The sequence below is a fragment of the Cheilinus undulatus genome, linkage group 23, assembly GCF_018320785.1.
Source record: "Cheilinus undulatus linkage group 23, ASM1832078v1, whole genome shotgun sequence".
NCBI classification, from domain to species: Eukaryota; Metazoa; Chordata; class Actinopteri; order Labriformes; family Labridae; genus Cheilinus; species Cheilinus undulatus.
Window position 1 is genome coordinate 14,071,696 of NC_054887.1, and position 16,033 is coordinate 14,087,728.

Consider the following 16,033-nt stretch of genomic DNA (forward strand, 5'->3'; position numbering starts at 1 on the left):
GCTCTACCTGTTTAGTCATGTTTGAGCTTATTACTGTTGATAAAACTTGTCAAATTGTGATGCCATATCAAACTACAAACATTACCAAGCATGAAAAAGTTGCAATCCTAAAATTACAAATGTTTTTGTACTTTGACAAGTCAAAAGTGGCTGTACCGCATTTTGGTTAAACTTGTGGCCACTATGAATGTACACGGATAATTGCACTGTGCATTTTTGACCACAAGATGGAAAAAAGAAACAAACAAGCAAGGAAAACCCAATGTTGACCAATTTAATTTGTAATAAGAAAATGTGATTACACATTGTGCCACCTACAACACAATCCAGCTGTTAGATTTTATGATTTACTGAAGAAAAGTCTATGTATCACCCCGTGGATTGATTTAGAAAACAAACAAAAAAGTGCTTTAGATTATCTTGTAAAATTTACAAAAGGTTGGCACTAGAGGAAAGGAATAAGATCCAAAGAGTCAGTAGGATATTTAATCTGAGCTCTGTAAATGTCCGCACAAAAAAATCCACTCAGAATAAAAGATCCCCACATTCAGACAAATGTGCTGCATTAAGATGAATTTTTCTGTTGTAATAATTTTCAAGCACTGATTAAATTATGTAATTAATTACATTTTTACAGTAATTATGCAAACATATTTTCCATTTCTATCAAAATGTACAGACTTCTAACTTTCACTTTGAACACAATAGAAATATTTTAAAACATTTTCACAGGTATTTTACGCCTCCCCCACCAATGGCTCATTGCTGTACGCTCCACACATCTAGGTGTCACTCTCAGGCCGTTCCAAGGAGAACTTTCCAGAAGGGTCTGGGATAAACCACCTCTCCCACAGCTCTGAATGCACTGCTGGGTAGCTCCACGGCTTAAATGGACCATTCCAGTGCAGGAGGTGTGCCCCCTGAAGGTAGCTCTCTGCATAGCGGGAGTCTGGACTCCAACCTACACAAACAGGAAAACTTTTAAAAGTGACATATGTATGGGGGTGATTTTTGTTCCCTAGAGTTTTCCTCCATTTTTAAGCAAGAATTCATGGTATTTAATAAAAATGATGCTCTCATAGCCTTAATTTTGTCTTCACAAGTCAACAAAAGGTGAATCAAGGAACTGGTTTGGTAGGATTGTTCTTATCAATGTCCAACACATTTCTTCATTTGGACACTTACTCAAGTTCCCTTAAGTCAATGATATGACTATCTTCTTTTCTTTGTTCATCAAAAGTGAAGTATGTAAATATAAAAAGCCAATAGTTCTTATTTAATTTATTATTTCTTTTCAGAATATAAACACTGAAATGATTCCCTATGCTTATCTTACCAAGGTGTCTGACGTGCCACAGTGGGTCCAGTGTTGTGTATTTGTTATGAAACACTATAAGCATGGGTGGAGTGGCCACGCCCCCCGCCATGGCACTGCTGTAGATGTTCAGTCTGGTGGAAAAGGAGAAACATGTCTCTGATCAGGCTGATGTTTCTATCATTTCTATACATTTCCTTTTAAAAATCCACTCATCTATTATTATCTACACTGCTTGATCCATCTGGGGTTGCAGCAATGTGAACAGTGTCCTGGGTGCTGTATGAGGGTCCAACGTGATGTAAATATACAGCATTTTCAGGAGATAAACAGTTAAAATACCTGGGGCTGCAACTCCACATAGTGGTCAAAGACAACGTATACTATTTTTCTACTCAAGGCCTCTGCAATGGTCTCTTAAAGGGATATTATGGTATTTTTCAAGTTGGGTTGAAGTTATGTGGCAGTAGTAGTGGTATTAGTGTCTTGTGATTTCAGTGTGCCTTGCCTCTTTAAGAAGACTTACTGGTTGTACAAGCAGGGAAACTAGGCTATGCATAGTTGCTCTACCTAACTGAGTGAGTTTTAGGTAAAAACAAAATAAATTGTACACTATATAGAAAATTTTTGAGGCATTTTATTTTTCACCCAGAAAGCCTTTGTGTTTGGCACTATTTTGCAATACAAGCGTCGGCTACTAGTTTCTTCAGTCTCAGCATATCTGGACAGCTACATGAATCAGCAGGTTCATTAAAGTAAACAACAAACTAAACAACAACAAAACTAAATTAGTGTTGCAGTCGTTAACTGTGGATACGAGTACACAGAGGAACAAATTCTACAGATGCAGGCCTAGTGGTGAGAAAAAGAGAGAAGATCCCGAGTTACCTGGTGGTGTAGGTATGCAAACTGTGAGCCCATGCCTACAACCACGGAGAGCTACTGTTGTCACGAGTGGGATGCTACAACTCTTCTTCAAGACATTTCTTATCGGAGGATAGCAGCTCACAGGCGCCTGCAGCCTGCATCACTCCCCATCCAGAGTTCCCTGCCTTTCTGAATGCCTGTTTTACTGATCTTCTTCAACTTTCTGAAAATAAATTGGCGAAACAGACCCTGACCAGAAGAGCTAAATGGAAATTTGACATACGTGTACAGCTGTTGCTTTTTTTTTTTCTACTGGCTGGTGACTAGACAAGCTACAGTTAACATGATATGTTTGCGTCCATGGTCAGTCAGCCAGTTATGTTTGTTGTTTCAAGTTTCTACAAACTTCTGGTGCCTGCCTTTACCTGAAATTCTCCTCCATCCATTTCTCCAGTTGTTTAGTGATCTTCTGCTTCTTCCATTCATTGATATCGGCTACAAACACTCCTGGGTTGAAGGAGCAGTCTCTGGGGTGGATGCCCAGATCTTTCACTTCCTTTTTCCTATAGTCCAGGAAGCCCATGTAGGTTGTCTACAGGGAGAGCTCAGAGGAGAGGACGCCATATTTCAATAACAAAAGCAGAATTACTATAAGAGAACAACTACAGAACAGCTGCCCGGGAATGTATTTTGCTAGAAATATAATTCTCTGTTCTTCTAGTGAGTTTTAGTTATTGAACACCTTATCACGCCAATAATGAAATGTATAAAAATCCACCTGCATGCTGATGCTGCGGACCATCTCATGTGTGGCGGGAAGGTCACAGTCTGTGGCGAAAGCGGCAGCATGACCAGACTTCAGTTTGATATTAAACAGATCCTTGATGTCACCTGGAAGACACAAAAAGTAGTTGGTGTTTTTACAGTTTATTGTACCATTTGAACTGTTGCATCAGCTTTGTCCTCTTTTTTTCAGGGTGAAGGTTCAAACACCTCCTTTTAAAACAGACTTTATCATACCCAGTTGGTTTGACACAAGGAGGTTTATCTTAATTTGTCCACTTTGAGAGCACTAAGGAAGGCAATTTGCAAAATCCTGTCTATTTTTTCAAACCTTACGGCACTGGCTAGGGATCCCCCACCTTGCATCCCCTCTGAGTCCATCAATGAATTCTGCAACCTGACAGTATGGTAATGAAGCTCTCAGCAGACAGTGATAGTTGTGAAGTACAGACTCAGAGTCTGTGAATCATGCTTCCTTCAATGGGGGTTATTGATACTGGTATACTGGTAACAGTGGTATATAGGCTGCAGCCAAATATTATATAGAAAAATATGTGCTAGAGTATCTTATGCACCACATTTTACAGTCCACACTTTAATACATTTTCACATCTATTCCTTAAAACCACAATCTCATACTAACCTTGCACAATGACATCATCATCTAAGTATATCACCCTCTTGTGGTTGATTTCCAGCAGGGGTAGGTAAAAGCGAACAAAGTTAAGCTGCAAAACAAGAGTAAGGATGTCAAAATCTCTATGTGCATGTTATATTAATTCATCCACACATAAATAAAACCCAGGACTCACAGGATGCAGCAAGTCAGGGCGAGGTGAATCTGGCTTCACTTTTCCTTTTAGCACCATGGGGTTGAACTCCACTATCTTATATTTGATGCCTTTCAGTTTAGTCTTCTCTATGTACTGCCTGGGAAGATGCAAAAAAAAACTACGGTTAGATAGATAAACATGAAAGTAATCTACATAGACAGTAATATTGGATAACAGAAAGTCCAAAAAACATCTCATTTCTCCATGTTTGAAATATCAGTAGAATAAAAAACATACATGGCCTGTAAGGGCAAAAGGAAAAGGGATTACGCACTTTTTTTCGTGATCATTTTCAAGGGTTGGCAAAAGTTCCACCAATATTTAACCATTTTGATATGATGCTCACACAATGATGAGAAATGAGAAAAATTCTTGGGTTTGATTGAATGAAAATACACTATCAATATATGTATGGCATATATGAATTGCCTTGGGAGATGCAAGGAAAGTATTGTTATGTATGTAAACATGACAGTCATCTGCATAGAGAATAATACTGGAATATAGGAAGCCCCAAAAAACAGCCAGTTTCTCTATATTTGAAACTATGGCAGATTTAATACATACATGGTCTGCAAAGACAAATAGAAACTGAGTTTTTGTCATGTGTAACTTGCAAAATTTATTTACTTTATTTACTAAGATCAGCTCTAATCTGCCGATACCTATTTTGATATGATGACTCAAACCATGATGACTGTAAATAATGGTTTTAATTGAATGGAAATATGCTGTAACATTATGTGTGATGTATGAACTGCCTGAGAAGATGCAGAGAACGTTTTGCTAGGTATGTAAACATACCTGCATACAGCAACTGCATAGAGAGCAATACAGTAATATAGGAATACCAAAAAACAGCCATTTTCTAATGTTTGAAACTATGGCAGACTAAATACATACGTACATGGCTGGTCAGAAAAAATATTTAAGGCTTTTATTTTGTTTTGTATAACTTATACAACTGTTTTTTGTATTTATTTGCAAAGATTGGCAAAAACTGGCCAATATTTACCTATTTTAATATGATAGCTAACGATGATTAACATAAAATTCTTGGGTTTGTTTGAATGAAAATACACTGAAAAATTTATGAATTGCTTGAGAGGATATTTTTTAAAAGTATCGCTTGGTGTGTAAAAATGAAAGTCATCTGCGTAGAGAATAATACTGGGATATAGGAATCCCCAACAAACAGCCAATTTCTCCATGTTTGAAACTGTGGCAGATTTAACACATACAAAGTCTGGTAGGACAAAAAACTGTTTTTTTTTTTGTCTTGTTTAGCTCATAAAATTTTTCTTTGTGTTTATTTGCAAGGGTTGGCAAAAACTACCAATATACCAATATTTACCTGTTTTGATATGGTGGCTACCAACATGATTAACATAAATTTTTGGGGACTATTTGAATGAAAATACACAGCAAATTTGTATATTATTCAGGAATTGTCTGGGAAGATGCAAAGAAAGTATGTTTAGGTCTGTAAACATGAAAGTCATCTGCATATAAAGCAATACTGGATTTGGCCCTGACAACTTCTCCATGTTTGAAACAACATCAAATCAATAGATACACGATCTGTTAGGACAAATACGAAAGTTTTTTTTGTTGAGTATAACTTGCACAATGTTTTGTGTCTTAATTTATGAGGATCAGCTAAACCTACCTATTTTGATACAATAGCTGACGTAATAATTTACATTCTGCCCAGTGCAGAGTATTTTCATGTTGTTGTTTACTTTGTTTCCAGTCATGTAGGGTCTAAAATTTACTCTGCATCATTTCAGTGGCTTAAAAAAACAACAAGAGACAAACCTTGTAAGTTTCACCGCATCACGAAGAGTGACAATATAAAAGAACACACTGGCATCTGTGTTACTTTTGACACTGTTGATTGTGGCCATGCTGGCCCCCATACGCTCCTCCGAGGAACAGATGATAACAGGAACAACATCATCCACCTCAGACGCTTTACCTGCTGGGGGTTCTGCCACTTTTCCGAGGCTCTTCCTGCGATCTGACGGGAATCAGGTAGATTTCAGGTAGGTTTTACTATCATTTATAACTAAGAGACATTAAAGATTATTATGCTGTTGTATATTTTCACACATGCAGCTTCAAAAATACTTAAGTCATTTAGAAGTAGCCTATGGGGTTTAGATCCTTCAGAAAAAGTACAAACTGGGATGTTGGGCTTTTTGATATCTTTTGCTTAATTTAAATTTTAATACTCTCATTTTAAACACTTTTCAGTGAAATTATTCTTGTATAAATGGTGCTTGACAAATGACCTTGCCTCACCTTAATCACATGCAATCTTACAGTACTGACCTTTAACCTGGTTTTTAAAGATGTAATAAAAGCTGAGTGTATACCTGCAGGTTTGGGTCTGGTTGATGCTCTGAGCAGAGAACTGTGCAGGAGCAAACACACCATCAGGACCAGCAGCACCACGAGGGCCCGGTTAACTGAAACACAGAGAGAGAGGCAGGAGACAGAAATCAGAGGTTGTAGATTCTTGTAAAGTAACTCATATCTAATGAGGCTGTACCACAAGATTTTAGCAGAAAAAATTGAGGTCTTGGGGTTTTGTCACTCTTTGATACAAACTGTTTTAATGAACTCCAGTATACATTACCATTCTCAATATAACACTTTGAACTGCAAAAATACTGTGTTTCTTATCTAAAGCTGTACTCTTTACCACAGCTGCTTTTCAGACAGATCAGAGAAAATAGGATCAGAGATTCATCTGCAAACAGTTATGGGCCACTTTGAGAATTTTTGACTGTTTGCTCAGGTACCATGCCTAATTCTCCACAGAGAGCTACCTGAGCAGCAGTTTAGAACTGACTGGGCTGTGCATCTATGTTCTTTTACACATGTTATAGTCATTCTTAACTTGCCACAGAAAACTTGTCCCATTTAGGTAGTTTCATGGGCAGATATCTAGCAGATAAGAATATTAACAAACAAAATATGCCAAATATAAAATAAGTAAATGGTGAATAACTACATAGTATTTATTATGTTACCTAGAATATATGTAGTCAAGCATCCTTTGATATAAACTTAAGGTAACTTTACTTCGACCTACTTCCTAGGTGCTGGGGTTGTTTATCTAAGTAAGACAGCACACGCCTGATTAAAGAAGTTAGTATTCATGGGATCAGCGTGGATGACATCGAAATCTTGTCTTCGAAGGATTTAAGAGCTACTGAAAACTATGTGGAGGAACTGGCATAAACACTGATGCAGCGGCCAGGGCGAGGACATGCCTGGGCCGACAAAGAGTTGTAGTGGACTTCAGTGAGTGGGTTAATCAACCTATGATCAATTCTCAGATTAAGCGGAACTGTATTCAACTCAGAATCATGTCATGCAGAAAGGCATGGATCGATTGGGCTTGTGGTGAGAGCATAATCTCACTTCTCAGTAGCTGGGAATACTAGCTCTCTGACAAAAACCAGCCTACAGTAGCAGCAGCAGCAACATGACTTTAACTCCAAGGAAGAAGATTTGATGAGAGGTCTGTACTGAAGACAGCGGGCACTTTTCCCTTTCTTTCAGACGACCCCAATGCAACCACAATAGTTGGATTTTGCTGTTTTATTGGTGGTTACAGTTGAGATCATCAGTTCATGAGGACTAAAATGGGACAACTGATGGAAAGACTTAATCTTTATTTGTAATGCAGAGTTTTAAGTTGTTAGTTTATTTGTTAGGATTATTCTTTGGTGTTTTCAGTGGAGGGTGTTATCTGGCTGTTTTAAGCTGATAAGTTATGATAGCAGCTAAAGTGCAAACAGGTTAACTTGGAGCTAAAGGAGCTAATGTGAAGCTAAGTGCCGCTGCTCTTTATGTATACATAGGTGCAACTGACTGGATGTGAGTAAGAAACGGAAATGCTTAGAAAACAGTCAATTCATCACAAGGTCGTTGTGTCAGCAGGTACAATGTTAGCCGGATTTACTGTGTACAGCATCACTGTACACATGAGTATACCCCTTGACAGTCTGTCAAAAAAAACCCTACCATACTGCGCTGTTTTTACAACATGCTAACCGCTTAATTTCTTATGTTTATGTCTGCTGTAGTGCTGGGGAAAGCTCTCACAGGAAGGCAGAGACTATCAACTGAAGCCATGGCGGCTGCTAGTGGCAGGAGGCATTATTTACAGTTTTAAAGGAGTATTTGATCAGGATTTTAGGCCTGTGTTTATTTGAAAACAAACAAAAAAAAAGACATGATTATTAGTTGAAGTGATTTGTAAATGTTGCACTGGCTAATTTGATTAACAAATTTAACCGTTTAGCCAGCTAACTGTGTGCATCCCCACCTCACACTGTGCGGCCAGACCTGTCTTTTGGTCCAGCACAAACGGTGCAGATTGGAGCTTTGCAAGATGGATTTGCCAGACGACAGACATGGATTCTGGAGAATCCATCCACTTGCAATATTTTCTACAGTCTATGGTGATTACCTGTCAGTTTTTTTTTTTTTTAAGATTTATTTTTGGCCTTTTTGCCTTTATTTTGATAGGATAGTGGATAGAGTTGGAAACAGGGGAGAGAGCGGGGAGAGACATGCAGGAAATAGTGCCACGGGCCGGATTCGAACCCGGGTCGCCTGCGTATATGGCATGCGCCTTAACCACTCGACTACTGGCACGCCAACCTGTCAGTTTTTTAATGCCCCAAAAACTTTTTTCCAGTCTTCTTTCCTCTAAATGCTCTGTACTTGCGTGGCAAAGTCAAGTTTACTCAACAGCTGGTATTCTGCTTTCATTTCACACTGCTGTGTATTCTGTTCACACATAAAAGCTGTGTTTTGTGTGCATGTTTTGGAAACATGCAGTTTAACTTCTTACAACCTGTCATCTGGCTACTTCATCAACCCAACCCAGTACACAGACACACCACAATAAACACACATACACACATTTGGGGCACATGAATGCAGGCTGGATGCTTTCCAGCTCAGACATTTGGGGCTTAATTTATTGCAACAGCTGATCTTCTTGACCCAACGCTTCCACTGAAAGAAAGTGTTAAACCAGATTCAGGATATAATTGCACTTAAATTTTTACTTGTTTTCACTACCATTATACTTTAGATCTTAAGTTCTTTAACTATTTATGATATAATGCCACACTTTCCAGTTTTGTTACACTAGATTATCTGTACATTTTGTTTCACTTAACTGTCATCAGTGGCATTTTATTATTATATTGAATCATTTCATACTATCCCAATTTAAATGTTGTATTTGCCATTTTGAATAAATTAGTCAAATTATGGGTATTTTTGGCCATTTCCAGGGGTCCTTCAAGGATTAACTAATCCTAGAAAGTTAATTCTTTTAATTACTAGTAGAGATTCTTAATGATAGAAAAGAAGAGACCCTAAAAAAAATTAACGTGGCTTTTGCACAAAACTCAAATGGTGTGGGAATGGCAGCTCAACAAATTTTCATCTCTCAAAATGGCACAGAAATGGGCTTTCTCTCAAATGAATGAGGGTACTTCCTGCAAAGTTGACCAAATCTGCCATAAAACTGGTGTGAAACATCCTGTGTCTCCATGCTAGTGGCCGCATGGGTTTTGAAGAGCCTACAAAAAATGACTCTTGGACCCATTTTATGATGAGAAATATTCACTTTTAGATTTAAAAAAGCTAAAAGAGGGTTCGAAACAAAAAGAGTGTTTTAAGTGTTTGTGATGAAATGTATGGCTTTTCTGTGTTTTTGATAGACGTCTACTCAGAAGGAGTGCACTGAGCAGCTGTGCCACAAACCCAACATACCAAACCCGAAGGTGGGTGAAGATGCAAGGGTTTGTTCAGTGCTGCGTGCAGCCCTAGTGTTATTTATCTTACCTAACGTCATTACAAACAGTGTAACCACCTTCTTTTTTGTCTTATGTTGCTGCAGTGCCTGAATTTTCCTTCTGGGAATCAATAAAGCATTATCCTATCTTATCTTAAGATTTATTCTTTGTCTAGGGTAGTTTTATATCTCCAAAGAGTATGGGCCTGTCATTACATTTGTACTTCACTTTATCTTCACTTACTTTTCCTCAAGAGAGCCATTTTTCATGTTTGCTTCCAGCCACATCTGCAAAGACACACAAGATGAAAAAGAAAGTTAGTGAGTCAGTCAAAAGGAGCAGACAAATAAAAGAATGACAAATTAATAGACAAAGATGTGAGGAATAAAAGGATTAGGCCTTTTCTCAGTGGAGTATGGACTCTGAAACCTGGCATTGTGGATGAATTAAAAGTCTACAGCATTTATTACAGATGGCAGGCTCTTTAGATTTCTGCACAACTGAGGAGCAGACATTTTTCTCTGACGTTTTGCTCTGGCTTTAGAAAATCCAAACACTGTTTTATGGTGCTTTTTAAACACAAAACTCATCAAAACGTAATGACATTTTCAGGATGAGCAGCATGTGTGAATACAAGCAGTCAAATATTCCTCCTTGGCTTTAACCAGACTTTTTCCTGCCAATCCCCTGAAATTTTGACTGGAAGTTTATGTTATTCTCTATGCTATGGACATTGTTTACGTCGCCTTTGAATAAAAATGAGCTTGGTTTGTCCGCTTCGACACAAGCAGGTAACATTGTTTGCAACCTGTTGCCTTGGTGCGTCAGCCAGGTGACTCCAGGATAAAGGCTCAGTAGCTCGGTAGTGGACTGATCTCCTTTGACAATACCAAAGTTTTGACCAGTCGGAAGCAACTGGTCGGGCTGTGGTCGACTGTCGTGCTGCTCTTTACACAGTCAGCCTGAGTGGTGCGACTCAAAATTAGTGTCTGAATCAGATCAGACGCGTGACTTTAAAAGAGAATTTAAACTTCTTGATCTACTCAGAATGTCATTGGAGCTGCTCCAATTTGAAATTATAAATATTAGGAGCCCAACTGATAAATCATCTGGCTGATTCAATCAGGTGATTATAACCTACTAAAGATGGTTGTGAATAGATGCCAATGTTAACACTTGTATTTTCACTAATAAAGTGCAGGGATTATGACTTGGTTTTATGTAGACATGATGTCTGTGTTCTATTACTAATCCAGTAAGGGCGCTCCGACTCCTTTCATGTCCCACGCTCCATATTTACCTCCTTCCAGAGTGAACTAGAGCCCAGAGCAGCACAAGTTTGTGAAATACACAAAAACACAAGTTTTCGGTTTCAATTCAACTTGCTTGTCCATGAGTCATAGCATCAGAAGCAGCGATTTGTTTCACTTACTAATTAATCAAAAAATTGTTTGTAAAAATCTAATGGGCTTTATCAGTTATTGCAATCTTTTATTGCCTATAACAGTACCGGCATAGGCCCCAAAAATCCATATCAGTGGGGCCCTAGTAAATATTAAACAAGTCCTGTTGTGTAGGGGAAACATTGAGAACAGCCGGGCGTGCACTCTGTGGAAAGTCAATCAGGATGCAAGCTGACTGGAAGAGGAAGCATAACGAACACAGCAATGGAGATGATAGTAAACATGAAGCATTAACTCACATGGACGCCAGATATGGAGGAGCAACTTGTTGGTTTGAGGCAATGACACGAGTGTACCGCGGGTACTGTATAACATGCCACAGACAAACCAACAAGGGTTGGGTGCCGGTTCGGCTAAGTGGGCTGGGCAGGCGCTCATATACAGAGGCTCCCTTTGATAGCTCGATTGGTAGAATGGAGGACTCTGGTGGCAAGTGTGGACCAGCAAGTAGTGTCAGTTGTCCCGCAATCAGAAGGTTGTGGGCTTGATCCCCAGCTCCTGCATGCACAAGTTTGATGTGTCTTTGGTCAAGATACTTAATCCCAAGTAGGGCTGAAATGATTCCTTGAATTATCCGGGTAATTCGATTAAAAAAAATTCCTCGAGGCAAATTATCTGCCTCGAGGCTTCACTTAAATCAGTCCTGTATCCATATACGCCCATGCTGTAGCCGTGTGTTGCGCAGTGTGCTGTGTTTCACACGGACGGCTATTGTACAATGCCTTTGTTTCCACTGTTACTATAATGCAACATGCATGATACGAGGTGTGAAAATCACGAGGGAAGAGAAGTTGATGCAGTGATGTTAACAGGCACTCGTCCTGCGTTTTTACTCATCCACTGGCCGTGGCTTCATGGCAGATATGGCGCTACGCCTGCACCTATAAACCTACGCAGATCTCTGGGTTTACGCGCTGCCTGCATGACTCGCAGCGCTCATTTTGTGTCTGCAGATGTCAGGGAATTTCATAAAACATAAAACTTTTAAAATGATTAAGTGTACCTTTAATGACAAATTGGAGAATAGAAATAAACTACAATGAAAGAAATGAAGTGTTAGCACCAAACAATTCCTGGTAAGGGATTGCTAAAACCCTAAATATGGCATAATCTAATACCAATTTTTAATAGAGAAGTACCTCATTTAAGGGACCCAGCTTCTTTTTTCATTTGCCTAGTACTACTTCTCTTAAAAAAGCAAAAGTGACTGGTTAAAAAAATGCAATATTTCTTATTAGAGTACTCGATTAATCGTCAGAAGAATCAATAGATTACTCGATTACAAAAAGAATCTTTTTTTTTTTTTAAGATTTATTTTTGGCCTTTTTTAGATAGGACAGTGGATAGAGTCGGAAACAGGGAGGAGAGCGGGGAGAGACATGCAGGAGATAGTGCCACGGGCTGGATTCAAACCCGGGTTGCCTGCGTATATGGCGTGCGCCTTAACCACTCGACTACCGGCGTGCCACAAAAAGAATCTTTTACTGCAGCCCTTATCCCAAATTGCTCCGTCAGTGGCATGTAAATGAGTGCAATGGCATACACATAGGATTAGCTAATACTGATGGCCAACTCCCCATAACAACCTCTGCCATCAGTGTGTGAATGTAGAGTAAATGGAGTGAAACGGTGGGTGTGAATGAGTGGGGGTGACCTGCGGTATCAAAGCATTTTGGGTAGTCAGGTGCTACATGAGCATAAACCCAGTTACCATGTCCAACAGTCCTCAATGCAATGGTCGCAGGATGGCTTCCTGTCTCTCCTCAGCTGTAAAGGCAAAAGCCAAGCCACAGCGGATGTAGCTATCAGATAACCCCATTTAACTCTGAGGTTTGTCGATGTTAGATTTGGAGTTTTGAGAGTGAAGACTGGTAGTTGATGAATGAATCTGTTAGTGTGTGGGGTGTTGTGTTGGCCATCTGGTTGCACACCATGCACTATAAAAACCAAACTGTTAAATCTGTCATTATTTCCCATCATGTGTGGGGTCTTTCACGTTTTCAAAATTGGTTAAGGTTATAAAAATCCTGTCCCAGAAAGAAACTATTTTAACAAACACATAAATACATTGTCATGTTTTTCACACTATGATGTTCATGGCTTTTACTTCTGGACTTTGTGACCCAACCTGCTGCAAAAATCTGAGCCCTGAAGCCAGGAGACACTGGACGACACATGTGGCTGTATTTTCTCCAAAAGCAGTCCACCATTTCCTCTTTCTCTTCAACCAGGGGATTTTAGTTGCCTTTTAGACTTGGAAACATTGACACAGCTGGACAACTGGGTGACTAAAAGCAACATTATCTACTCATTTAGTATATCACCTCCTGCAGAATCACAGAGGCTGTCATGACCTCATTACTTGTGCAGTTGGCATTAAACCCTCAGCAGGCTTTAGTTCATTAAACATCACACTAACAGAAAAGCGTTTGCTGTTGTCTTTAGAAACCTGCGGACCCTTATCAAACTTCAGCCGAAACAAAACAGGACATTCAGTTTGTTTCGTGCATTTGTTTCTTGTTTGTTTGTCACTGTTTGTAGCGGACCAAAACATCTGGAATAAATTAGCAACAGATACACTCCATTCAGGAGGCCGAACAGCTAACAGCTTATGTCTGGCCTGCTTTCAAACAATGTGTAATACACTCAAGACTCACCAAATCACACTTTACTGTGTTTACATGTCACTTCTTCTAAAGTTGTGGAGCATTCAGAGTCAAAGTGTCAGCAGAATTATACATCAGATATGTAAGTTTGTGAGATTTAATCATAAATGAATTCTTTATTTTTAGAATGTATTAAATTCATGACACTAAATATGAGGAATTAGGCACTATTTTGCTGTTGATTCATGATGCAGCTAGTCGCTGGCTAGACGTCTATTTTTCCCCTTGTAAAATGTGCATGTAACTGTGACTTTTATTGTGAGTATGGGTGCCTGAGTGTGGAGTATGGGGGTTGGGGGTACAAACCAAACCACATTAAGTCATCACACTGCAAAAAATTCCTAACTGGCATGAAGAAGTAAACTCTCCCAGGGCTAAGATTAAACCACAAAAGGAAGCATTTGCAACATTTCCACTCATGTGCACTGGAGTTAACATGTTATGAGGTTATTTCAAGCAAGGATTTTTTAAAATATCTTAAAAGATGCAGATAAATTGCATTACTTGAGTGCCAAAGTCTAGAAAACAACTGAAGACCAGGTCAATTTTACCCTATTAGTAAAAAAGCTGTGCATCTTATTGAAGATGGAGAAAAGAACTGTCTTGCATAATGCATTTGCAGATATTTGCTTGTTTTTAAGTAAAATGAGAAAGTTTAAAAGACAGATATTTCTTTTAGTGTAGGAGAACAAAAAGTTCTCTTGCCAAACAATAAAACGAAATTGCATAATTTGCACAAAACAGAAAAGCTAGGTTTCATAACATGCCATAGCGCTATGCGTGGAAATCTGAAATAATTTAATATAAAAACCCTTTAATAGTTGGAGATACAGAAAGGAGGTGTGTCCCTGCCAGTCATTTAAACTGCAGCACAATTTAGGACACATTAAACATGACAGAGATGAACTTACCAATGAAATAAAGTGCTGATTGTGCTCAGTCCCATTCCTGATGTTCATTGTCCATGCTGTAAAAACCTCTGAGGACTGAGACCCACCCTCACCAATAATCCCACTTCTCTCTCTCCTCTCTCCCACCTTTTTTCTCCTCCTTCCTCTCTCCAGATGTGACTCATCTTCTTCACCATGCGCTCCCATGCTTCGCTGTCCTTTAGCCACCAACTGCTGGATCATGACTATATGATTTCACGGATTTGAATCAGTAAAACCGACCCTTTAGTTTCTGCTGTGACACTGCGCCCAGCTCGGTTTTTGTACCTAAGCCATGCTAGAAATAAAGTTTCGGAACTCCTGCAAATTACGATGAATAACTTTTTAATATAAATATTCTCATACTAACATTTAGTTAAAGTCAAAAATTGTATCCGTACAATGTGTATATTACTTTAATGTTTGTATTCTGCGAGACAAAAGCGATAAACGGCTGATTTTGCGGACTAAATCGCGGGTTGACTCTAAAACTACAATTCCCAAAATGCCCTGCGGTCGCGCTTCAAGAAAGGACAACCAAAACCTATCCCTGCATCAAAAGGTTAGCAAGTTTCAGTGTAATGAAAGTCTTACACGTTTTTGACTCCCTATGTTGGAGTCATTTAAAAACCATGATATATACATTTTTTAATTCAGACAATATCGATGTAAATCTAATAATTTTGTAGGCACATTACATTAAACAAAGCGTAATTTGTTTAATGTAATGTACAGCAAAAAAAGGTTATTGTGTTAAAAGACATGTCAAACAAGATATGTTTTTACAATGAGTAAATGAAATTAAATTTCTTGGGGTGAAAATACGCAAACAAATCAACTGTAAATCATATATTAAACATGTACAAACTAAAATGTCCAGAAGCATAGCAATAATAAACAGAGCCGAACAGGTTTTAGCATTTTACCGTATCTGAATTACTGTGCTTAGGTTTGGGGCAAGAATTACAAAAGTACAAGACATTTATTATTCATTCTGCAAAAAAAAAAAAAAAAAAAAAAAAAAAAAGAAGAGCAATACAGATCATACATAAAGCCGGATATCAGGATCACAAATTCACTACTCTTACAGTCAAAATTACTCAAATGTACAGATATTGTAGAATTTCAAACAGCCTAAATAGTACTTTCATTCTATTACTAGGAAATATTCAAAAATTGTTCACTGAAAGGGAAGGATATTGTAATTTAAGGGGAAAATTTAATTTTAAAACAAGGAGTGTGTGCAGAACAGGAAAAAAGTTTTTGTATGTCTGCTTGTGGTGTGAGACAATGGAACAGTTTGAATGTGGAGGTAAAGGAATGTCCAAATATAAATCAGTTCAAAA

At 38.5% G+C, this 16,033-nt stretch overlaps 1 protein-coding gene across 1 annotated transcript; it reads right to left on the reverse strand.

Moving 5' to 3' along the window:
• Positions 1-380: 380 nt before the first annotated feature.
• glt8d2 (glycosyltransferase 8 domain containing 2) lies at positions 381-14,716 on the reverse strand. Its single transcript, XM_041781170.1, has 10 exons — positions 14,670-14,716; positions 9,873-9,916; positions 6,177-6,269; positions 5,617-5,818; positions 3,778-3,895; positions 3,609-3,693; positions 2,961-3,073; positions 2,608-2,774; positions 1,337-1,449; positions 381-961 (listed from the first exon to the last, which is right to left on the reverse strand). The coding sequence occupies exons 2-10, from the start codon at positions 9,889-9,891 to the stop codon at positions 783-785; spliced, it is 1,089 nt and encodes a 362-aa protein (XP_041637104.1). The 5' UTR covers positions 9,892-9,916; positions 14,670-14,716; the 3' UTR covers positions 381-782.
• Between the last annotated feature and the right edge of the window lie 1,317 nt (positions 14,717-16,033).

Excerpts from the sequence above, each read along its gene's own strand:
- glt8d2 (XM_041781170.1), bottom strand. Across the intron at positions 3,896-5,616 it reads GATGCGGTGAAACTTACAAG|GCAGTACATAGAGAAGACTA; the intron begins GTTTGTCTCTTG and ends GCATCTTCCCAG. Across the intron at positions 1,450-2,607 it reads TGGATGGAGGAGAATTTCAG|ACTGAACATCTACAGCAGTG; the intron begins GTAAAGGCAGGC and ends CTTTTCCACCAG.